Source organism: Lagenorhynchus albirostris, chromosome 5 (genome assembly GCF_949774975.1).
Source record: "Lagenorhynchus albirostris chromosome 5, mLagAlb1.1, whole genome shotgun sequence".
Lineage (NCBI taxonomy): Eukaryota > Metazoa > Chordata > Mammalia > Artiodactyla > Delphinidae > Lagenorhynchus > Lagenorhynchus albirostris.
The window spans coordinates 137,042,812-137,067,605 of record NC_083099.1 but is presented as its reverse complement, the minus strand read 5'-3'; the positions used below and the strand labels follow the sequence as shown (position 1 = coordinate 137,067,605).

The 24,794-nt window shown below is 51.3% G+C and overlaps 1 protein-coding gene and 1 long non-coding RNA gene across 3 annotated transcripts in view; one reads left to right on the top strand and one right to left on the bottom strand.

The window, feature by feature from the left end:
* The window catches only part of SIM2 (SIM bHLH transcription factor 2), a 47,027-nt gene extending 43,639 nt beyond the window's left edge, over positions 1-3,388 (bottom strand). For both annotated transcript variants that reach the window (XM_060149454.1, XM_060149455.1), the window contains exon 1: positions 2,628-3,388. In XM_060149454.1, coding sequence (XP_060005437.1) covers positions 2,628-2,802 — 175 coding nt within the window. In that variant the 5' untranslated portion in view covers positions 2,803-3,388. The remainder of the gene's footprint in view (positions 1-2,627) is intronic.
* Positions 3,389-3,503: 115 nt separating this feature from the next.
* On the top strand, positions 3,504-24,121 carry LOC132520722 (uncharacterized). The gene is made up of 3 exons (XR_009540605.1): positions 3,504-3,651; positions 22,503-22,611; positions 23,685-24,121. It is a non-coding gene; the product is annotated as an uncharacterized LOC132520722 (long non-coding RNA).
* Positions 24,122-24,794: the final 673 nt, after the last annotated feature.

The window sequence follows — 24,794 nt, the reverse complement described above, 5'->3', positions numbered from 1 at the left end:
CGCGTCCGGACCCTCGCGGCTCCGCCAGGCCCCGTCCGCCTCCCGCACCGCCTCCCGCACCGCCTCCCTGGCGCAGTCTCCCGAGAACAGCTTAAATCAGTTTCGGATGCTGCTTCCGCGCTCCCACCCTTCGTCTTTCAGAGCCACGGGAGGGGCGCACGAGTCATTTTGCGTAATTGAGGTCTTTCTAAACGCTTCTTTTCCTCTGCCCCAGGCACCCAGCTCCTCTTCTCTCCAGTCGCAGACTGACTGGAGGGGGAAGGTCTGCAGGCCCCAGGCCTCCGAGCGCAGGGAGGCGTCCGGAGGCTGCTGGCCCACCGTGCAGGCGAGCGCCCCTGCTCCCAGCTTCAGCGCTGCAGGAAGCGCTGCGGTCTAGATCACCGCCTGCTCCCCATTTTGGAGGAATCGGGACCCCCTTAGGTTCGGGACTATTTCCAAAACTCTAGGGCCACATAGCTCTCCCCGACCCCTCCTGGAGTTCCAGTCTCGATGGTCACGCCCAGGCCGCCCCTCAACTAGACCACTAGGAACAAAGCACAGGGGGCCGGTGCTCAAGGGCCAGACCACAGCCAGCGCACCCCTGCAACCTGCTCAGGGCCAAGCAATTCGGGGTCCCAAGGCCTTCAGCCTCGCTTCGCAGCACTGGAACCTACAGACCCAGTTTAATGTTTGCAGGAGCAGATACACACCGCTTTCCAGTTTTTAGCCGCTTTCCTGGAAAGCCCCAAACAACAAGTGGCTAGCAATCAGCCCCTTTCTCCAGGCCTCAATTTCTGGCTCACTTGAAATCATTTAATCTTCTGATCATGTCTTTGTAATTTGTATTTCCAGTGGGGTGGGAGGGGGACAGGAGAGAAGGCTTATGTCCTGTCTGGGCTCCACACCTGCTTTGCAGTATGTGGATTAAGAAACGGTTCACCCGAGCAAACCCATTACCATCCCTCTTCCCAGGGTTGGAAGGAGACTCGGCTCTTAGGAAACCCAATTCTCCTTTAATTTTCACTGAAAACTTCAGCAGGGGAGGAATCATCTCTACGTCGCTGGAGGGCCGACAAATAGCGTCCGCTGGGCCGCGGCTCCCAGCGGGACGGGCAGGAGCAGGGAGGGGGGCCCCTCGGTTGATCGGGCTGGGAAAGGAAAAGAACTTTCCCTTCTAAGAGCTCTGGGCTGTGGCAGCCGGGTCACAGGCTCCTGCTCCAGGGAGGAAAGTGCCCGCCTGGCCGCACAGCGCAGCTGGAAGGCTCCGGCGAGGACAGGCCACCGCTTCTGGCCCCCTCAGCTCCCTGGCCATTGGCGCTCAGCTCCCCAGCCAGCACGCTGCCGAGCTGGAGGTCACGCTGGGGGCCGGGCCCCAGGAGCTCCAGCCGGGAGGTGGTGTACAGGGCAGTATATGACCCAGAGACGATTACAAATAACAGGCTTAGGGGCGCCCACCGCAAACAGGGCGAGTTTACTGACTTTAGGTCGATTGCCGGGCCTGGAGCTGCCTTAATGGAGGCGCCCTGCGCTGGAGAGACACCTGTCGCGGCTCTGCAGCGACCCTCCCCGTGCCCTGTGGCTAAAGTGGTCTCCCTAGGCATGCACCGGCTTCTGATGCTCCAGAGGCTGCCACAGCTCTAGTGGCTCCTCGGCCTTCAGGTTGGGGGGTACCCATCAGGTGCTGGAGCAGAGGGTCTCAGACAAGCGCCCTAATCCCTTCCGCCAGGCCGCGGCCAACATGGCTGGGGACAGAGACATTGGAAGGTGGTCGGTTCAGAACCACCGGGACACCAAAAGGGATGCTGTGGTGATCGGGCCTCCTCCAGCCCTGCTGCTCAGAGGTGCCCGCCTGGCAGCTACTGTCACCCACGGGCCGTGTGCTGGCAGGGAATGCCCACCCAGTGCGCCACCACTTCTGACCGCTGAGAGCCTGCTGGGCCCGTGGGTCCTGGCGACCCTTGCCCACCATGGCTCCTGCCCCTCCGGGCTTATAATCCAATCTAGAAAAGAAGGCTATGCTCAGGCCCGCCTGCCATTTCCGAATTAACCGCCTCCCTTTCTCTCCTGTCCCATCTCGGCTCACCTGTTCGAGGTGAGTCTCTCCCACCCGGACCTCCAGAGTCCCAGCCCCAAGAACGGCGAGCAGAGAAGAGACCACCTGAGAGGCCTGAGTCTGAGGCCCGAGGCCCAAATCCCTGCAAGTGTTCTGCTGGGAGCTGGGGCCTGCAGGGCCTGGGCCTCCTGGTGTACTCCACTCTCTCCCAGGGACCAGCAAGCACCCTTCACCTCCGGCCCGGGTGCACTGTGCTTCCCCTCCACGGAAAGAAAGTAAGAAGGAAAAAAATAAAAGGGGGAGTTAAAGAAATGAAGAAAGGAAGGAAGGAAAGAAGAAAGACCAGATTGGACTAGTACGCTCATGGAACGATCCCTGGTTCGCCCCCCCTACCCCCCAGCCCTGGGCCAGAAGATGGCCTGGTGTCTCTGGCACCAGGGCCCTGGCCCCTCTCTCCAGGAGGAGACGAAGTTCCCGGAGCGACCTCCCCAAGATGTTTTGGCACCAGCCGGAAGGCTCAGGCAGCCCCTCCGGGCCAGCTCTGGCTCCCCGCTTGGGCCCCCTAGCGCTCCCGGCCGCCCACCTGCGGCCTCACCTTCGGGAAAGACAGCGCGCATCTTCAGGTAGCTCGTGGTGAGTCGGATGATGGACGCCTTGTCCAGCTGCGAGGTGATGGCCGATGGCAGCGGGAGCAGCTTGGCCAGCTCATAAAACTCGCCATTTTCCTTCTCCCTCCTGGTCTTGGCCGCATTCTTCGACTTCTCCTTCATCGCGCCTCGGCTCCGGGCATATTAGACCCGGCCGTGCTCCAGGCCCGCGGAGCTCCGCTCTGGCTGCAGCGGCGGCGACGGGGAAGGGGGCCCCGCAGACCAGGTGAGTGGGGCGCCGGCCGCGGGCAGGTGCGTGAGGCCGACCAGGGGCACCAAGACGCCTTTCTGCAGCCGTGGGCCGGGAGCTCGGCGCAACCCGGGGACGCCGCCCCGCGCTCCTCCCGCCACCGCCCCGGGCGCAGCCTCCTCCGGGCCGGACTGTCCCGCGGCGACCCGAGCCCTGGCTTCCCGCTCGCTTCGGCTCGCTCTTCCTTCCTCCCTCTTGTCTCCCCTGCCTCGGCTTTCCTTAGGGGTGGAGAGTGGCCGGCGAGGAGGCGGCGGTGCTGTTTAGTCCTTGGCCGGGTGTTCGTACCCGCTGCCGTGAGACCCCTCCAGGCTGGAGGACGGCACGGGCGGCTGCGGCTGCGGAGCCATGGAGCGGGAGGGGAGCGGACGCGGCTGGGGCCCGGCCCGGGTGCGCTCTCCTGCCCTCCCTGGCGGTTCCCTGTGCCTGGTGATGCGGCGCCCGGAGCCCGCGATCTGTCGCGAGGCGCAGAAGCTCAGCGGTCCACGTGCAACCGAGCCGCGTTTGTTTATGGCGGACCCGCCTTCGGGCGGAGCACTCGGCCGCCGCGTCCCGGGGAGGAGGGGGGGCAGGAAGGGGGGGAGGGACCGCGGCGGGGGCGGGGGCGGCCAACCTCGCCTACCGACCCCACCGCGGCCCCGGAGTCACAGGCGCGCCTCCCTGTCGCTGCCTCCAGGGACTCTCCCGGGCGAGACCCGCGCGCTCCCGGCCTGGAGGAAATCGCGGTGAGTGCACAGGGCGCGCGGCGGGGACCGGCTCTGGCGGGCGGGTCGCGGGACCTGGGCGCTAGGAGGAGCGGCGGGGAGGGGCTGAGGAGGAAGCTAGGGAGGAAGCGGTACGGAGACCTCGTCTGTGGCTCCGGCGCAGGTACTGCGCGGGCGCTGCCTGATTGCCCTGCGGAGGACTAAGTCCTCCGAGCCCGCGCGGGCCCCGAGCCCTCGCTCTCCCCAGTTTGCAGGTCCGAGAGCCGAAAGTGGTGGCGGTGGGGAGGCCAGAGGGGAAGGACCACCCCCCTCCCCAGGAAGCGGCGCGAGTAGGGCTCGGAAGTGACCCTTATGCCCTTTCTCTCCTGTAAACAGGAGAGCGAAAGGAGATTGGCGCCTTCCCCGGAGGGGTTGGAGGCCGCGGGGACGCGCGGATCGGACGGAGAGAGGGGCGGGGGAGCCGAACCTACCGGTGAGGCCTTGCCCTGGGCAGCGGCGGGAACAGGGCCCAATAGTACCCGTCCCTGCAGCCCGATCCAGTGCGGCAGGAATTTCAGGGAAGCCGGCTGGGGCGGGTGCTTCAGGGCGAGGAGCACCGAGCGAGGGTCATCGGACAAGCGTTCGTGGTGGCCAGGGTGATGGGGGCAGGAGGCAGCTGGCGCAGGGAGGCGCAGTCGGAGACTGCGGCCGGCCGTGGGGCGTCCCGGCGCCTTCCCTCAGGGCCACACTGGACCTCGAGTCCTCTTGTATACCCCACCTCACTGTCGGTGCCTGCAACCCCGGAGGATCCTCCTAGCTACCCCGGCCACGAGGTAGCCCCCATCCCTTCCCTTCTAGAAGCCCGAACCCTCCGGACGCAGTGTGGACGCATGCACTGGGAGGACCCCAGCTTCCTGGCGGGCGGGGTCAGAGGGCAGCCGCAGTGGACGCAGGGCGCGGGGTCCTGGGGTCCCTCGGACGTGTGCCGAGGCTGTAGGCTGTGGGGGCCTGATCTGGAGGTCAGCTCGGGAGGGGAGACGCCGGAGCCTTGGGGCCCAGCGCTAGGATCTCCGTTCTAGGTGCCTTCTCTCTCCCCCGGCCCGGGAGGAGCCTGCGGCTCCGCGCGCTCACTGCCGTTACAATGACTTGGTGCTCGCCTCCCTCCCCCGCGTCTGGAGGGCAGGGCCTACAGCGACCTCGTCGGCAGCAGGCGCTCCTGACCCCTTTCCAGGGACCTCTTTGAAGGTCAGAAGTTCGATGGCGTTGGAGGCGTCGTAGTTCCCTCGGTGGGCAGGACATCGTGCGCAGACCCGGGCTCGGCCTCACCTGCCCCGGCGCCCTGCGGAACCCCCAGCCGTGGCCTTGCTCGAAACCACCGAGCCGCGCGAGCTTCGGAGTTGGTGCCTCCCCACCAAATGCCGGGCGCATGTAGGAACCAGCGCTTTTCCTTGGGGTTTCGGATCCAGGAGCGCTTTCCTTTTTCCAGCCGTGAGCGCAGAGGGTCGGGGGTGGGGCGCGCGAGCGGCTCGGGTACGTAGTGGCCAAACGCAAGGCTCCCGGCCCGCTTCCCCGCCCGGAGTTCTGCACCCCGCTGCGGGGACAGCCGTGGTATCCCGGCTTCCGGGAGAAGGAGCTCCAGGGGGGAAGGGATTGCCGGCTGGGCCCCGCCGCCGCTTGCTCAGGCCGCCCCCGTGTGCGCTCCGGCACCTTCCTGGCTTCGGGAGGATTTAAGGCTTCCCTCACCCCCACGATTTCCGATCCTCAATTATGGACCCGGGAGAATTCCTCCTGGGCTTGAAAGGGATTACCCAGATCGCAGAAACATGGTTAAGTGCAAGTGGGAGAAACTCGACAAGTAACAGGAACAGAAACGTTCCTTAAACCAAAGTTCCCGGATTTCACGGGAAATTGTACTTGAGATCTCGATACCCGGTTTTCAGCAGTGGCAGCCGCTGTTGCATCTGCGAGACATGTTCGAATCGCGTGGTGTGAGACGTAGCATAACGGAGCGTTGGAAGATTCACAGATGTTTGGCTGTGGGGCACTTTAGGGCCCACAGTGTGCTCCAGCAAATGCCCAAGCGGGCCTTTTATCACCTTCCCCCCAACACATTCATTCAACACACACACACAGCGCGCGGAGATGGGCCTGGGCTCCCGCACAGCACCACCGAAAGAACACAAAGTACTTCGGCGCGAACTTCGAGGTTTCCCCAGTTGGGAAGAATAGTGATGTCTGCGTGGAATGGCGAAGGAAGAACCCCTGAGCTTGGATGGGGTCATCCTAGGGCTCTCCCTGCCGAAGGGAAAGCCTGAGGCCCTTAGGACACCCACAGGATGGAAGCTCTGTGTAAATTGGAAAAAGCACTAAACGCGTGCTAATTGGAGTGATCAGAAGCCGGTGGCCGCCGGTTGGGACACCTACTGCGTAGTCCTTGCTCCAGGCTCCTGGTGCGGCGAGTACCTCCTAGTCTATACTTTGAGTCGAAAGTCGAGCGCTTCGCGCACAGCACGGAGACGGGCCCGCAGGGGAGAAGCATAGGGCAACGAAAGACCCCTCAGTCCCGGGCATCACCCAGAAACGGCGGTTCTCCTACTGGCCCGGAAGGATTTGGCAGAATCTAGAATGACGAGAGGCCGGCGGCAGGAAGAGGGCAGGTGGAAAGAGGGGTCGGACCATGAGTCCAATAAGCTTTTGCAGCGCTTGCGGGACGCCACCAGCCCCAGTCTGTCCTGCTTCCCAGCGCCTAGGCGCACCCCGAGGCGCACGAGCACGCCTCCGCATACCCCCCACCTCTTAGAAATTTTCCATTAGGAAGCTGATCTGCAAGAAATTGAGGCCCTAAGAGGAAAGGGGCGGGGCCCGGCCGCCCCACATCTGCTTGGATTTTCCGCTTCAGATGCTCCGCAACTGTTTTTCCCCGGGGCCGCACCCGGCGCCTACCTGAGGCCCATCCTCCGCGGAAACCGACTTTCGCGTGAGATCAAGGGGAAAACGCGCAGATGTTCCACTAGGGATGGGCTGCTGCGGTGGCAGAAGGGGATCAGAGACTTTGTCCCTAAGGAGGTGGGGAGGGGAAGACTTCTCCCAGGCCTAGCACTAGATTTGGGGGAAGGGGTTGGAAACTCTGAAGTGGTGTTTAAGGAGAACTTCAACCGCCCAAACAAGCCGAGACAGCAGGAAACCCAGGACTATGGACATGTGAACCTATTCGATTTATAAACTCTTGTCTACACAGGCAATTAGCATGATGTGGTTACTCCAGAAAATCCCGCTTGGGTTCAGTATCACAAATGTGAGTATTTCAAGGCTGGGAGGCGCGTTTGGTCTGAGCTATCTGAAAAGGTACTTCGATTTTTCACTCCTTTCCTTGTGTAACACCCGTGGAGATATCATCAACTTTTTCTGGGGTCATTGCTACTCCCAGAAAGGCTCGGACAACAGTTACAACATTACTACCCATTGTATAAAAGTAATTACAGATATCCAGAGCCATTTCGCAATGATTCGTTCCTTGAGAGGTCGAGACAGTAACTCGCTCTGCTCACACGTTCCTAAGTAGTAGAGGGAGAGAAGTTTATTTCTTTTTGTTTTGTTTTGCTTTTAATAAGTTGTTTCACTGGAAGTTACTCCTTAGGAGAAAGTGTTCACTTTTAGGTTGGTCGGCTTCTCTCTGATTATTTGATTACATCACGGTAACTAGGGCAGATCCGCCCTCCTGCACAGGGTCCTGGGGTCCCTTGGTGCTTGTGTGTTCGGTCCTCGGCAGGGTGCCCCAAGTGGCTCTGTGGGGGGGGGGGCAGGGCGGGGAGGGAAGGAGGCACCATCCAGTGGGGGATCATTCCCACCTCCCAGTCGCCTATCCCGGCCTGCTCGAGGCTGACTCTGCTCCCTGGGATTCCGGAAAGAGCGCAGTCCTTCTCGGACTTGGTTGTCCGGGACGACTTCGGGTTCTGGGATTGCGGGCTTGAGGGGGCCCGCCGGGGCAGTGCCTCCTATCCGAGGGACAGAGTAGCTACTGCGTACTTCTCTCCCTCACTCAAGGCGATGCATTTAGGGATCAAAATCAGTGTCACTGGTAATTAATTATAGTGATTAGCACAGTCCCCAGCGAAGGCCACAGGGAGCCACTGAAGCCGCGCCAGGTTTGGGGAAACGGCCACACGTTTCTTCTAATTTTACCTGGGGGGCGGGGGACGGTGGTGAGAGGGCAGCCCTTTCCTCTGCACTCCTTCGCTGTCTCCCAGCCCCAGCCCCGCTTTCTCCCCCGTCTCTGAGAAGGTGCCCGGGACTTTGGCACCCCTCCCCGTTGCACACACATCCGGCGTCCTCCGGAGAGAGCGAGGATTCTATTCTGTTGGAGCGCACGCAGCGCCCGGCGCCCAGGGGCGGCGCTCAGGGACCAGCCAGGGATCCGGGCCGTAGGAGAGGGGAGCCGAGTGTCCTGCGCCGACCTCCTGCGCCCTTTCTACGACCCGGCGGCACGAAGCCTCCGCAGCCCGCTCCCAGAGTGCTCTCGCTCCGGCTTAACAGAAACGTCGCCTCAAAGTCCTGGTTCGGGGAGAGGCAGCCCATCCGCTCCCCGGCAAAACCTCGCTTTTCGCCTCCAGCGAGCCCGCGGTCGTGTCTGGAAACCCTTGAGCTGGAGGAGTCTTTGCAGTCTGGTGTGCGCTGAAATTCCTCAGTGGTTATATCAATGACATGCCGCCTTGAAATCCGAAAACTAATTAGTTCATTAACGACGGCGCTGAAACCGCCTTTCAAAAAACATCAACCAAAACTTTTCCTTAAAAAAAATATCTACCCACCAGAGACACATATTTCTGCACATCAAAGAAAGCACAAACATGATAGGCTTAATTTTCTTTTTCTAGCAGGTAATAATAGTAACAGCCAACCCTTAATGTAAGGCTGACTATAATACAGGGCTATTACAATGCTTTAAAGACACAAACTCGTTTTATTTAATTAATATAATTATTAATATAATGTTCGCAAAGCAAAGCGAACATTGAGGGAAACCTCCCTAATCTAAACAAATCTGTAGGAAGAGGTACGCTAATTCATTCGCGGTTTAGTAGAGAAAGTTACAGAAAGGCCAGCGGACAGGCGGGCCGGCTGGATCGGCTCCCTCCAGCCTGGCCTGAGAGCGCGCAGCCGTCCCAACCCGGGGCGTGAGCATCTCCCTGCTTCGCGCAGATTTTTATTTTTTTTCTTTAGTTTCAAGGGCTGGCATGGAAGGCGGGTTTCCTGAGAGGTGTGTATCCTCTTGAATCCGTGGAGAAGGAGGAGACGCCCACAGCAGAGGGCCGTCCCGCGTCAGAGGTTTTGGGCGCGCCAAAGCCAGATTTCAGAGCGGCAGGGGGCCACGCCGGTAGGGGGACCGCACCCCATCCGGCATGGCACGCAGGCGGTGGCGGGGCCCCCTCGCCCGCTCTCCCTGTCCTGGGACGAAATCCGGCTTTGGAACCTGCGGGTCCCACTCGGGGACACGGGCCAAGCTTCAGGCTTCCCCGTCGCCAGAGGTCTTCTCAATTCCGCAGAAGAGACTCGGGACTCCTACTCCCCGCGCTGGGTGAGGGCCCAGAAGGAGATTGTTTCCGACAGACTTTGCGGTGTGGTTCCCGCCTTTTGCGTTCTCAGAGTCTCGGGATCGCCCGCGTGGTTAGAAACGCGGCCTGGGCGGGGTGGCGGAAGGGGGCGCAACGCGCACGGCCACTGGAGAGGCTCAGTAAACACGGAGGGGTCAGGGGCCTCGGTGCGCACGGAGCCGGCGCAGTGCACGAGGGAGTGGGGAACTCGAGAGCACGCGTGCGCGCAGCGTTCACGGGTGGGGCGCAGTGTACACTGGAGAGGGCCTCGGTCCTCACGTAGCCAGGCGGGCGGGGAGCTGGAGCGGACGCGGGTGTGCGCGCTGGGAGGTGTGCGGCACGCTCACTTGCGTGAGTGGGGCCGTGCGGACCTCGTCTGGTGCTAGCCGGTCTCCCGTGCTCCCTGTACACGCTCGGCCTCGTCTCCGCTCCTCCCCCCAGATTTTTTCCACGTGGGAAGTAGGGACCAGAGGGACCCGGGGTCCGCGTGAGGTCTGGGGAGTGGGTGAGAGCTGGTGTATGTGGATGAAGGGAAGTCTGGTGGAAATTAAGGGGCCCGTACTTTCATCTTGGCCTCGCCAAAGATCCCTGAGCCGTCCCCAGCTCGCGCGCTCTTAGACCGAATCTGGAGTCGAGTTCTCACGCTGGCGGCTCAGCTTTCTTGGAGGGAGATCCGGCGCGGTTCCCAGATCGAGGAAGAAGGTCCAGCTCCCCTCCGCCGTTCTTCTCCCCCTCTTAACTGCCCCAAGACAGAATTCCTTTTAGGTGCCAGAGCAAATACCCTGGAGGAGGAGGTACGGGGTAGAGCACGTTTTCGAATAAAAGGAGAATTTTAAATTTAACATTTTTCCTCAATTCAAGAATAGTTTCCCTGGCAAAAGTATCGGTTAGCTGATAAACTACAGGGTGGATTCAAACTGTGTGGCTTATGAATATTTTTGGCCCCAACTCCAGCACCGTCTTCATTTTTTAGAGAGCGGAAACAAAATAATCTTGGTTATAGCACCAACGTTCTTTTCGCCCAGCGGGTGTAGACAAAGACATTATTTAATCTGACTACGGAATTCTCTGTACTTCTCTCCCAGAAGCTTTTGAACCAGGCGGGGTGAGCCTTCGGGGGCCGGGCAGATTTTCACGTTCAGGGGCACTTTGTCTTCGCTTTCCGTTTTACGGGAGGGGTGGTCAGGGTGTGAGTGTGCGCGTGGCTTCATGGAGTTGTGCAAATGCTACGCCGTTCCCAAGATCAAAGCTCATTAAACCTCTTTATTATGGTGGTGTGAGACTTAGTTTGAATCTTGCATTTCATTTTGAAGCGTTCCTACCGATTGCCGGGCCCTGATCAGGGCGTGGGGGGCGGGGGAAGGTGGATACTTGGAAGAGTTTATTGCGAAATCTAACTTTTGAATAAATAGCAAGACGGCGTGGGGAAAGAAATGGGCGGTGGTGAACGCCGTCGGAGGGGAGTGGCCCGGTGACCTGGCGAGGCAACAGGTGCCAGGTGCCACGTCTTTTGGGGCTCTCAGCACGGTCTGGACGGAAAGCGAGAGCCTCAAACACTTGTTGAACACTTTAAACACGGTAGTGAGCACTGGAAAGCGCCTGTGTGAGTCTGCTTTACTCCCTGGACCGTTGGGGGCCAGGGAGGGAAAAGCCCAGCGCCATGGCTCCCCATGCACAAATAGTTTTAGTGTTTATTGATGTCTACTTAAAGTAATTGACCAGAAAATACCTCCCTGTTTAAGCAACATAAAGAGTGCTCCTTTGAAAGCTAATTGACCTATTTATGTTTCTGTTTAGCTTGATGTCTACATCGTTATTTTTGCAGAAGCTGTCAACTCTGCCAAAGAAAGGAAAGTGGAAGCCGGGGAAGCTGCACCTGTAGAAAGTGCTAGAATTTCCAGGCTAACCCCGCCCAACTGTCATTAAGAGTACTTGGACCTTACCTGATTGTTTGAGATCCAGCAGTTGGATTTTCCTAAGTAAATCCCAGAAATGGAAATTTGTGCTCATTATCGTGCACAGACACTTGAATCTCTGAGTGGCCTGAATTGATCCAGCAGGCAAAGATCCTTCCTGCGGTGGACATAGCAGATCCTGTAAAAGCTGGAAACTTTCAGCCGAGGGTAGAAAGGCAATAATTTAGACACACAGAGAAAATCCCCAGCTAGGAGAAAAGAAAAAATGCTCCAAGCGAAGTTAGAAAATTTATATTTGTACAAAAATCCTTTGAACCTTATTTGACAGTAAATGTATTTTGCTTGTTATGTGGGTGGATCTGAATTTCTCAGCGACCCTTTGCATGTGTGAATCTGATTCACTCTCAGCAAAGATGACTAATGGATCTTTTAGGAATCTATGCTTTAAAGTTGATTTTCTGCATTGGTTGTGGAAGCAGCTTCACTTTAGATACTTTATGAGATGGTTGTCAAGGGAACCTTGGGTAAAATTTCTCAGGAGTGTCTCTAAAAACCATAATTCATGATTAAAAAGTGACTCATAGAAATCACCAGAAAAATTATGGCAAGTTATGTTCAAACATGTTTTTAGGCCATGTGGAATAAATAAAATCATTAAGGTCTGGTTGGGTAAGACCGCCTCTCAGCCTTCCTCTGTGCCAGGAGGACCTGATACAGTTTCATAGACAGGAGAGCAGCCTGTGGAATGTGGGACAAAGGGCATCTGCATTTCCTCCAGGTATTTCCTATATTGATAATACAAGTTATAATTCCATCCGTTTAAAGACCCCTGAATAGTATAGTACAAGAGGTAGGTAAGGTAACACTAAAAGGAGTATCTTTAATAACCGAAGGGTTTGGGTTTTTTTTAAGGGGCAGTAAAGACTGGGGAAAACCCCATGTGATAGAGTCTGAAAGAATGAACCCATTGGAACAGAGACCCGCCTGATTACAGGTCAGATGAGGTTGTTTGGCACCCGAGTGGTGAAATTCTCAAGACAGACCCTCTTGCCACCAAACTGCTCTGCAGGAAAAAGCAGTTCATTGAGATCCCAAGGTTTTTGCAGTGCAAACCTCTTTAGCTGGTTGTGATATAGGTACAACTGTTTCCTGGTGGAGAAGTAGGGCCGGGCTTGTCAAGGCAACTTAGTGGCCTGCACTGGTTAACGCAGCTTCCAGAGGCATTGGGTTTACAGTCTAACTTATTTTGGGCATTGGTGAACTGTGACTATGTATGTCAGTTGCTAATATTTACATGGAGAATCAGTATTTACTAGGGAAGTTATTAAATAATCCAAACAGAAACAGTTGCACTTGCTAAAAAATGCTCCCACTGAACTACTACCTAAAAGAATAAATGCAATTTCCAACCCCGTGTGTGGTCACCCAGATGCGCCGTGGTGTAACTTATTAAGTCATTTTTGACCTCCTCGCAGTCAACTAAATCAGGGGACTGTGTGGTGAGTCACCTGGCGTGTGCAGGTGGCTAAAGCAGACAGATGGAGGGCTGCGTGTTCCAGGCGCTCATTATTCATGTGTAGTCTAGAGCTGGCCTCACTTAGGAGCTTGTACGTCATGTATCAAAAGGAGTGCAGTAAAAAAAAAAAAAAAAAAAAAAAAAAAAAAAAAAAGGAGTGCAGTGCTTTGCGCTGGGGAGCCCTCCCACCCTCCTGCTCGCACACATGCTGTTACTCATTCAGGAGATATCCCTGGGTGGCCACAATGTGCCAGGCGCAGAGCCAGGCATTCGCATGATAAAAGTGAGTCCCTGCCATGGAGGCATTCTCCATCCTGATAATGACCTTGACTGAGAATCTGGCCTTCTAATGTGCATCAAGGTTCTTAGAAATGTTCACAGCTTTTGAACTAGTAATTCTATTTCTCGTCAACTGAGAGATAAGAAACGATGTCCTATGGAAATCATTTCTAATGTGAAAAATGTCTTTTTTTAAATGAGTATTTGCACAGTGGTTAAGAGGGCAAGATTTGGTGTCAAATCTAGTTTGGCTTCTCTTTAACCCTGAGTTCTGTGATCTGTACATTGGCGATAGAAGCTACCTCCTAAGGAGGTTGTGAATTTTAACTATAATCATGTACCATACAATTCACCCATTTGAAGTGTACAATTCAGTGGTTTTTAGTGTGTCCAGAGATATGTGCAATCATCCTCACAGTCAGTTTTAGAACATTTTCATCACCTCAGAAAGGAGCCCCATTAGCTATTAACTCCCTATCCTCCAACTCCTATCACCAGTCCTAAGCAGTCACTAATCTACTTTGTCTCTGGATTTCCCTATTCTGGACTTTCATATGAATAGAATTATATGGTATGTGGTCTTATGTGTCCGGCTTCTTTCACTTAGCATGACGTTTTCACAGCTCATCCATGGTGTGGGATGTACTGGGACTTCATTCCTTTTTACGGCTGAGTAATATTCCATTGTATGGATATACCGCATTTTCTTTATCCATTCATTCGTTGATGGTCATTTGAGTTGTTTCCACCTTTTGGCTGTAGTGAATAATATGCCTCCAACTTTTATTTTTGCCTTGCAACAAGTTTATGATACATATTTAATACATTTTATAACAAGGAAAATCTGGCCTGGGTACCTAGTACATTTGAGTTTGGCGGTAAGGAGAGGGCAAGAGTGTAGATTTCATCCTTGGATCAGCCAGTTAGCTTAGTACACGTTAAAACTCTCTTCTAAGTCATATTTACGGACTTCATCTGTACGCCCACGTCCAGCAGACTAGTTTATAAGTAGTGTTCTTGGTCACCAGAAGAATGAGACTGTGAGCTCATCCCCACTAGTCAGAAATCAGCTCTGTGGCTGGTAGCACTGATTGTGGTAACCTATCAGAGGTCCTGAGATTTGGGTTTTGGTATTTTCACTTCTACTGGGTGTTGGAAATGTTCTGTATCTTGATCTGGGTTGTGGTTACATGAGATTCATGGGAAAAATTCATCAAGCCCCATACTTAAGACTTGTGTAAGTTATAATATTTAATGATATGAAAGTTACACTCTGATTAAAGAAAAGAAGAAATGATAACCAAGCAGTTTCCCTCAGATCTCCCTTTCACTCACCCACTCCCAACTGCTGCTTCTTCCTTTCTGGCCATTTCTAAATGACCACAGGCTCATGCCACACAGCTGGTAAGGGACAGAGCTGGGATTTAATCCAGCTCTTACTCACTTGGTGTGGAGTGTTGCTTTCACTAGGAACTCTTCCAGTGCCTAGAATCGACTTGATTTTTGAGACTTGGCCCCAAACCACATGGCTAATGAGTACTGAGGCTGGTCTAAGGGCCCAGATCTTCTGGATCTAGGGTGCATGCTTTGTCCATCCTGTGTACCTCTTTACCCCCAGCACCCGGCATCATACTGGGCATGTAGTGGATGGCCAATAAATATTTGTTGAGTCAGTGTTACCAAAGCAGAGTTATCACCAAAGGCCAAGCAGACTGCCCACCTGGCAGTTGCTGGAAAAACCAAGGCAGGAAATTCAATTCTTATTTTTTCCCCATGACAACACCAGTGGATGCTGGTCTGTCACAAGCACATGGAAAGTTCCCACTGGAGGTATCAGAGCTCTCTGGCAAGACCCGTAAGTGTTAATTTTAGCTTTCAGTGACCGATGCCCTTGTATAACTTAATGGGTCAGTAGGAACATGAGCTAAAGCCAAGATCAGTTGCTCCGAGAGCTTTCCTTTCAGGTCGGATACTTGCTGAGTTATTCAGTTTGTAGAAGACTTGCTACAGTTTGTAGAAGACTTGCTACTTGCACATTTATTTGGAGAGAGTTTCTGCTGTTTTGAGTCTAGCCTAATAATTGTAAGCGATTCCTTAAACATATTAGCAATCTATCCTATCTATCAAATTTTCCCCGAGTTCATGCATTAAACGTGAGTTCAACTCACAATGTCAAATGCCAAAAGGCTATAGCAATGACCATAAAACAAACAAAATACTTGCATGTCCCTAGATATACTGAGTTGAAAGATACATAGGTTGAATGTCAATTACTTGGACTAAGGAAGTGAATATCTGCAGGGGTCTCCATGTCTACCCAATTTTCCTCCTTGAGTCCCGGTAGGAAATGAGGACGTTCTATGTAGAGAGGCGACGCCTGTGCTTCCGGAGGGATAATATCTCAGCCGCCATTTGCAGCTGCCCTGAGGTCACTGGGGACAGAAGGACTCTCTAGCTGAGCACAGATGCATGCATTTGATTTTGTGTATTGTCTGCTCACATACTGTACATAACCCATCACACTGGCCTCAGGTGCATTAGCTGATGAAGGACCTTTCTGAACTGTTGCCTGGTGGTGGTCCCTGCTGGCCCATAGTACAGCTTCAGAAGGTTGTGTTCTTTTTTTAGGGTATGATAATGATATTGTAGATAACCTTTTTAAAAAAAGGTTCTTATCTTTTAGAAAGAGACCAAATTATTTACAAATACCAAACTATTTTTATTTATTTAATTATTAAAATATTTTTAAAATTAGAGTATAGTTGCTTTACACTGTTGCGTTAGTTTCTGCTATACAGCAAAGTGAATCAGCCATACTTATACATATATCCCCTCTTTTTTGGATTTTCTTCCCATTTAGGTCAGAGCACTGAGTAGAGTTCCCTGTGCTATACAGTAGGTTCTCATTAGTTATCTGTTTTATACATAGTAGTGTATATATGTCAATCCCAATTTCCCAGTTCATCCCACCCCAATACCAAACTATTTACAAATTTTAAAATATATCTAAAGGAGAAAGTGTAAGTTAGGATCTTATAAGAATTTTTCTCCAAGGGTACATCTGCTATTCCAACCTCTCAGGTTTGACCTCAGTGCATGGTCTCAGGAGTTCATTATAGACGAAAGCCAGGAGCTACAAAGGGGAGTCAGCCAGTTCTGTGATCTTCTGACCTCCTCAAGAAGACAGTCTCACATGTGTCTCCCTCAGCATCTCCTCTCCCCTCCTCCTCTGTTATCACTGAGACTTTACCTGGTCTAAGCTGTGCCTTGAGGTATAAAGGGAAGTGAGGCCATCTACATAATTTGCAGGGCACAAGGTAAAATGAAAATGTGAGGTTTCTTCAAAAACAGAAAAAAAAGTGACATTGAAGGTATTAACATAGAAAACTTTTCTTTTTTCTGTGGTCTCTCTCTCAACCTGTCATCATGTTTTTGTATTGCTATTTAATGTCACTCCCCGCACCCCAGTCGTGAGGATGCTTTCAAGGTGAGCACAGACCTTCACAGGTGTCCAAGGGCCCCATTGTGGGGCTTAGTGCGCCTGCATGCAGCCCACCAGCTGCTGGTTCTCCCTCCCGCCTGCCCCAACACTAATACAGTCTGACCTGGCCAGAGGCAGCTAAGTCAAGCCAGGGATATCTCCTTCCCACCGCCTGTGGGCAGCCCCAAAGAATTATAATCTCTGCTCCAGGACACACTCTACACCTGCAACAGGGATGGATGAGAGGGCTTTTCTACCAGGTTGTCCGAAGAACATGCCGTGTTGTCTGCAAATAATCACAGTTTTATTTCTTGCTTCACAATCACCGTATCTTTTAGTTTATTTGTTTATTGCCTTATGGTTCGGACTAGACCTTCAATGCAATTTGGAGGAGAAGTCGTTAGAACAGACATCCTTTCCTCATTTCTGGTCTCAAGAGGAAAACTTGATTTCAGCATTAAATATCATGTTTGCTGCAGGTTTTTTTTTTTTTTTTTTTTGCGGTACATGGGCTTCTCACTGTTGTGGCTTCTCCTGTTGCGGAGCACAGGCTCCGGACGCGCAGGCTCTGCAGCCATGGCTCACAGGCCCAGCCACTCCGCAGCATGTGGGATCTTCCCGGACCGGGGCACGAACCTGCGTCCCCTGCATCGGCAGGCGGACTCTCAACCACTGCGCCACCAGGGAAGCCCTGCTGCAGGTTTTTAATAGATACTCCTCTTCCTGCAGATTGAGCAGTTTCCTTCCTATTTCATTGTCTTCTAGCTTCTATTGTTCCTGTTGAAAAGTCAGTTGTTGGTCTCATTGTTACTCCTTTGAATGTCATGTATTTTTTCTTTTCTGTAACTTTTTTACAGAATCTGCTTTTAAGATTTTTTAATCTGCTTTTAAGATTTTTTTTTGTCTTTGGTTTCCATTAGTTTTACTGATTTGCCTAGAAACAATTTTCTTTGTATTTATCCTGCTTGACTCTGTGGTTTAATATCTTTTGTCATTTTGGAAAATTCTCAGCTAGTAAATCTTCAGATATCACTTCTTTTTGTCCCCTCCATCATCTTGTCTGCATTCCAGTTATACCTGTGTTAGATTTTTACACTAAGTTCCACATGCTTCCTATGCATGTTTCTGCATTGTTCACCCTTGAGATTTAGTCTGGTGTTCAGACTCAATCTGATTTCCCTTTCTCTCAGGGTATAGTCCTGAGATCCCAGTCAAATGCATTTGAATCCTCAAGGCTCCTCCTCTCTGGCAGGCCTTGGATTCTAACTTTTGCATCTCTAGCAGCATGGCTTGTATTAGTTTCCTAGCATTGCCATAACAAATTACCGCAAACTTGGTGGCTTAAAAACAACAGAAACTTATTCTCCCATCGTTCTGGAGGTCAGGAATCAAGGTGTCATCAGGGCCATGCTCCCTTGGAAGTCTCTAGGGAAGGACCCTTCCATGCCTCTTCTATCTTCTGGTGACCCCAAGCATTCCTGGATTTGTGGCTGCATCACTCCAATCTCTGGCTCTGTTGTCATATGGTCTTCCCGTGTGTCTCTGTGTCCTTGTCTCTTCCTATAAGGATGCCAGTCATTGAATTGAGGGCCCACTCTGAGTCAGGATAATTTTATCTCAAGATAACAACTAATTACATATCCAAATAAGGTCACTTGCTGAAGTTCTCGGAATTGGGGGCTATACTATTTGCTGCTCTGGTTCTACTGCCCACATATGTCTTTTTTTTCAGTTGTTTGTTTTCTACCTATCATGTTAGAGGCCAGGTCATGTTAGAATGCTAGGGAAAAAAAGTCTGTAACATGATGTTAGAGGGTGGTGTCTAATATGAAACAGATCATGGAACAAGAACAGAAAGCAAAGCAAACAAGCAAACAAAGACAAGGGAAAGATCTCGGTCTGTCCACAGGTCAGAGAATGGGTCTGATTGGAAGCTCTAAGCAGTTTGGAAGGACATGTGGGCATCTGGGCTTCCCTGTGGGGTGACTGAGAGGCTATCTGGTTTTTTCACTGGGATCCCCAACTAGGAGTATCTATAAGTGTTTTAACTGGGGCCATTTAGTTTCTTTTTGGTCAAATCCTCCCATTTCTTTCCTGGGGAAAAAGCACCTCATTCCAGTGTTCTGGGAACTGAGGGGGAGAACTTGGCTGCTCAGCATATAGAGGTTCACTTAATTCTCCTACTTTCCATCCAGGGTCCTGCTCCCACCTTCTACTCTGCCTGTTGTCTCTGAGTTCAGGGCCTCTATAAATGGAATATCTGGAGACAAAAGCATTTCAAAAAGAAGCATACTTTAAAAAGATCTGTAAAGAGCCTCCAGGGGCTAGAAGGACTAGATCATCAAATAAAAATACAAAAGGTATCTAAAGGAAAAAAAAATCCACAAAATGACCAAGGTTACTGAGATTACAGTTAGTCTGTGCATGGCAGAAAACAGCAAATTCATCACACGATTGTCATATCCACCAAGGTCCTGATAAATCTCCGAACAGCAGCATTGCCAAATTCTGGGATCAAGTTGTTTTTGCTAGGGAGCTAGTGACTTACAGGAAGGGCTCAAGGTTTCCCTCATTTTTCTGACCCTGTTTTGTCTGTTTGTCTCAGGTACGATGTGTTTTTTCCTCTCTATGGGATGAGATGTGCGTGATTACCCAAAATGAGATGCCACTTGGCTTCTCCAGTTCCACCTGGTGGTCACATTTCTGGTCCTGAGGCACATATTTAACCACATGAGTTTGTTTTAATGATTTTTTAATTCAATATTTATTCATTTGATGTTTTGCTTTATTTAATTAGTAGTTTTATCTACATAGGTATAAAAAGAGGTGAATAATAATAATAATACACTCCTTGTGTATGGTTAACAAAACTAGAGTCATATGCTACTAAGACCCAAGAGTTAACTTTGCCTGTGAACTTCCTACTCATTCATGTCTGAATAGTTTATTATTATCAGCTCATCTACTGAGAATAGGAACCAAGAACCGACCATTCATCTTTACCAGGTTTTGCCTGCAACGCCTGTATCTGTAAGGACATCTCTTACTCAAATTTGTCAATGCCTCGTTGGCCCGTGATTCTGTGAGTTGACTGGGATCGGCTGGGTGGTTCTTCTGCTGCCTGGGGCTGCAGTCCTCTTGGGGCTCGACTGGGCTGGGACATCCAAGATAGCTCATCCACCTGTGACAAGAAGCCCTGGGCAAGACTACCTCTGGTGGAGTGCCTCGGGATTGAGAAGGCACGAAGGGCTCTCGTCCTGAGAACCAGGCTCTGGAAGGGGACAGGAGGGAGGCAAAGCCAGAAGCCAGCTCCAGAGTGTTGGGCGGCAGGGACATCTAGACAGCTGGGCTGGCTGGAATGCTGGATAGCGGGGCCTTTCTTTCTTTCTCCATCAAGTCCCAGGGCTCCCCTCTCTCTGCTCTGGTTTCTCCATGGGCTCTTTTCAGCAGGTAGCTGCGTATCTCACAAGGCAGATCAAGGCTCCCAAAAGCATAAAAGCAGAATCTGCCAGGGCTTCTGAAGTCTTAGCCTGGACCTGGCACAGCATCACTCCTGCCATATTCTATTGGTTAAAACAACCACGGGCCAACCCAGATTCCAGAGGAGGGGAGATAAATAACATCACTTAGTATGGAGAATGGAGAATGCAGAAAAATTTGGAATCATCTTTATTCCACCACACGAAACAAAATCTGTGTTACTTCCCTGGGGCTGCTGTAACAAGTTACCACAAACTTGGTGGCTTGAAACAACAGAAATTTATTCTCTCACAGGTCTGGAGGACAGAATCCAAAATAAAGGTGTCAGCAGGGCTGCACTCCCTCCAAAGGCTCTAGAGAAGGATCCCTCCTTGCCCCTTCCAGCTTCAGGTGGCTCCAGGCATTCCTTGGCTTGTGGCTGCATCCCTTCAATCTCTGCCTCTGTCTTGACATGGCCTTCTTCCCTGTGTCTGTATCACTAATATCTTTCCCCTTTCTCTCTCTCTCTTTCTCCTTTTTCTTTGTAAGACACTAACGATTGAAGTTAGGGCCCATCTCAAATTCAGGATGATCTCACTCAAGATCCTTACCTTGGGACTTCCCTGGCACTCAGTGGTTAAGACTCCACGTTTCCTATGCAGGGAGCTAAGGTTCAATCCCTGGTCGGGAAACGAAGATCCCACATGCTGTGTGGCATGGCCTTAAGAAAAAATTCTTAACTTGATTACGTTTGCAAAGACCTTATTTCCAAATAAGGTCATATTCACAGGTACTGGGGTTAGGACTTGGATGTATCTCTTTGAGGGACAAAATTCAACCTGTAATGCAAGCACGACTCTTTTTATTTATCCTGCTTGGAATATGTTGTACTCTCTGGCGATGTGGCTACATGTTTTAAATAGTTCTGGAAAATTTAGTCATTCTCTTTTAAAATATTACCTTTCTTCCTTTCTCTCCAAATTTTCCTCCTGGGTTCCCAGTCATGTATGTACTAGTCCAGGGGTAATTTTTTTTTGTCTGTAAAAAGCCAGTGAGTAAATATTTTAGGCTTTGGAGGCCATTTGGTCTCTGTCACAACTACTCAGCTCTATCGTATTGTAAAAAAAGCCATAGGCAACACACAATCAAATGAATGTGGTGGTTCCAATAAAACTTTATTTACAAAAACAGGTGGCTGGATGAATTTGACACACAGGCCATAGTTTGCCAAGCACTTTGCTAGATCTTCTTGTTCTTTTTCCGTAACTTTTATACTTTTTCATATCTTTCTCTGCTGTATTCTGGAAAAGTTATTCAGATATATTTTCCAGTTCATGAATTCTCTCTTTAACAGTGTAATCTACTGTTTAACTTAAACATTGAGGGTTTTTTTCCATTGGTACAGAAACATTTGTTTTATTAAAAATAATCAATAGGGCTTCCCTGGTGGCCCAGTGGTTGGGAGTCCACCTGCTGATGCAGGGGACACGGGTTCGTGCCCCAGTCTGGGAGGATCCCACATGCCGCGGAGCGGCTGGGCCCGTGAGCCATGGCCGCTGAGCCTGCGCTCCGCGATGGGAGAGGCCACAACAGTGAGAGGCCCACGTACCGCAAAAAAAAAATCAGTAATCTGTGTGAATTTTGCAAAGAATATAAAAAAGTGACTGACAAAGTACTAGATGCAAATTTAAATGAGAACTCCCTCCACTGGTGAATAATACATAAAAGGGTGACCTCTTCAGTATTTATATCCATTGCGTTTTTCCCCAACAGTTCTGTGATTAATTTTTAAAAGTTCGATTTGTTTTTCTCCCTGATTCTACCAATTGATGCCTAATGTTTTCCTGTTGTTTGTTCATACATTATAAGTGTATCCATTCTCTAGATGTTTTATACTTTACAGTTCTGCATGCTGTTGCTACAGTAGAAACATCTGTAGTCCTTGGGGGTCTACAGCTGCTGTTTCTTGTTTCTTTTGGCTTTTGTTCATAGTGACTTGCCTTCCCAAGTATTTGTTGATTTTTGTTCGTGAGGTAGTGCTTGATTTTAATTTGTGGGATTCCTGCAAACTAACTTGAGAAGCCTTTCCTCCAAAGAGGGTCTATATCTCCTTTTACCCATAGATGCTAAAGCCCCTCTTTTCCATACAGTTCACCCCAGAATCCTTCAAAGATTTTTTCTTAGAGTAAGAATCTCAGATTTCGGTCCCCCTACGGGATTCTACATCAGGACAGCCCTACTGCCTCCCTGTTGCCATAGGTTCAGGCCAATTCCCGCCATGCAGATACCTGGTTACTGCAGCCCTGTCTCCCTCCTGGCCTCTCAGCCAGCTCCTGACCACTCCTGTCCTAGTTCTTGGTGATTCCTGCTCAGCCTCTGGTCAAAGAAACCCGGAGAACCCCACCTCCTTCCTCTCCTCCCTGCCCCCTCTCAGACTCAGCTTTCCTTTGTCTACATGTCTGTCTGTCTGTCTATTTTGTGGCAGCTCTGGAGATCTCTTCCATCTCCAGAAATACGTCGTGTCTGAGATCTTGTTGTGAAGCAAGCCAGCCCCAAAGCACTAGTTTCTCAGGGTCTGGAGACAGTTCTTTTGTGAAACTTAACTTGACACAGACACATACACTTTGGTAACTTGTTTGGTGTCACTTTAGGTGGGAACAAACTGACTTATAAATGGAGGAGCTTTGGTACCTACCCCACAGGTGGATGTGAGGATTAAATGAGATCACCTATAAGGAAGATCGCATCCCTGGACACAAGGTAGGCACTTAATACATTCAGTTCAACTGTAAAATGACAAGCACAAGGGACCTTCTCCAGGATTCAACCCTGCATGTGATTATTCACCTTCCCCTTAATCGTGTCTCCCTGTCCCATCCATTGGATTATCCTGCATTCCCACCATAACCCTTGCTCTGAGAAAATGCTAGGATAAATGTATACGTGAACACTGCTTAAAAGTGTGGCCCCTTCCAGCGATATTCGTGTTTTGACCATGGGCAGGTCCAAAGGAAGGAAGCTCTCATTGTAGAATTTGCGACATTGACCTAGTTGTTTTGCAAGGTCAGAGGGGAGAGGTATTGGGGTTCTAAGCCTTGCTGGCTCCCCTGAAATCACGCTAAAAGTGTTCATTGGCCACTTGCTTAATCTGACAATAGAGACTGCTACATTTGGAGAAACGCCTGTAATTATTCCTGGCCTTATTAACATGAACAGCTGAAAGAATATGATGCAAAATCCTCCTACATAGAAAAAACAACCAACTGAAAAAACAACCCCGCTGAAAAAACAACCAACCTACTACACACTCACATTTATTTCAATCTCTGAACAGAGTTGTGCTCTGCTGAGTTATAATGAGGAGTGTGTTTTCCGAGGGTGTGATTTATGAGCCTTTCACAGATGGGTTTTAAATGGGGCCACTGACAGTTCCACTCCAGCTATGGCTGGGCTGGGGGCTTTGGGGCCCAAAGGAGCCAAAAAGAGCTGGCGAGAGACCAGAGAGGGGCTGGGTGGGCGCGTCCCATTGCCACGGGCCAGGGGCACGCAGCCAACCCCGGCTCTTCCACTTGTGAGCTGTTCCACTCGACGATGCTGGGTTATTCAGTTTTGCTTCTCTCGAGGAAGAAATAACATGTGTTGACATGAAGATTGAAAGTGGGATCTCTCCTGTGCCCCAGTCGGCACCAGAAATGGAAACATTAGCACTTTTTTCCTGCTTATGCTTCTCTCTCCCTAGAACTGTTTGGTGGTAAAGTTAGCGTTTCACTTAATTTTTTTTTTCTTTCTCTCTACATATTCTCTACATATTCTCTCTTGCATATTCCAACCAGGAAAGTGAGGATGGTATGGTCGATTGGAAAGTGCCCGCCCCCTCAAGATATGTCGACAGCCTAATCCCTGGAACCTGTGAATGAGACCTTGTTTGGAAAAAGGACTTTGCGGATGTGATAAGTTGGGGATCCTGAGATGAGGCGATCATCCTGGATTATCCAGGCGGGCCCTAAACACCATCACAGGTGTCCTTTACAGCAGGGATGCAGATGGAGATTAGGCAGATGCACAGAGGAGACGTGATGCAAAGATGGTGGGATGCAGCCACAAGCCAAGGAGCGCGGAGGAGTACCAGCAGCTCCCGGAAGCTAGAAGAGGAAAGGAAGGCTTCTGCCCCAGAGCCTGGGGGCGGAGCGCAGCCCTGCCAGTACCTTGATCTCAGACTCTGGCCTCCAGAACTGTGAGAGAATAAATTTCGGTTATTTTAAGCCATCCAGTTTGTGGTAATTTGTTACAGCAGTCCTAGGAAACGGATATAACTGACTATGCCTCAAACACCCATTCCAGGAAATGGATAAGACTGTAGTTTACATCCCCGTGTGCAGCCCCTCACTGCTCTGCTGCGGGGTGCCCATCTGCTGGGGCAAGGCTTGTCTGGGAGCCCTAGAAAACGGGGCCTGCAGCAAAGCTTGTGTGCTAATACTTTTTTGGAGTGGGGAGTGGTCGTGCAATCCCAAGGAAGCGAGTGAGGGAGAAAGGGGAGTGAAGCCGAAAGGGAGGGAAGGAAGCACAGGCAAACGGCCACAGTTTCTTAGGGGATATGGCTGCGTGGCCCTGGGAGACACCTCAAGAGAGGCCGTGTGTAACCACTCTACTTGGAACAGACTGGGTGGAGGGTGGGGGTGGGAGGGGCCAGGAAGGGCAAGCAATTATCTGCTGTTCTCTCCTGGCAGAGATTGCCCTATCCTTCTAGACTCTAGCTCCTAGCACTTGCTAGAACCTTCGTGGGTTGGGTCAGGCCAGACCTGGGTCCCGGAGCTATGGCAATTCCTACCTTGGGAGGCACAATGGAGGCTGTGATAGGGTCTCACCCCTGGGGGAGGCTAAGAGGAGCTTGGTGACGGTGGGAGTGGCACGAGACCACTCTGGAGCCATTCCAGCTAGGACTG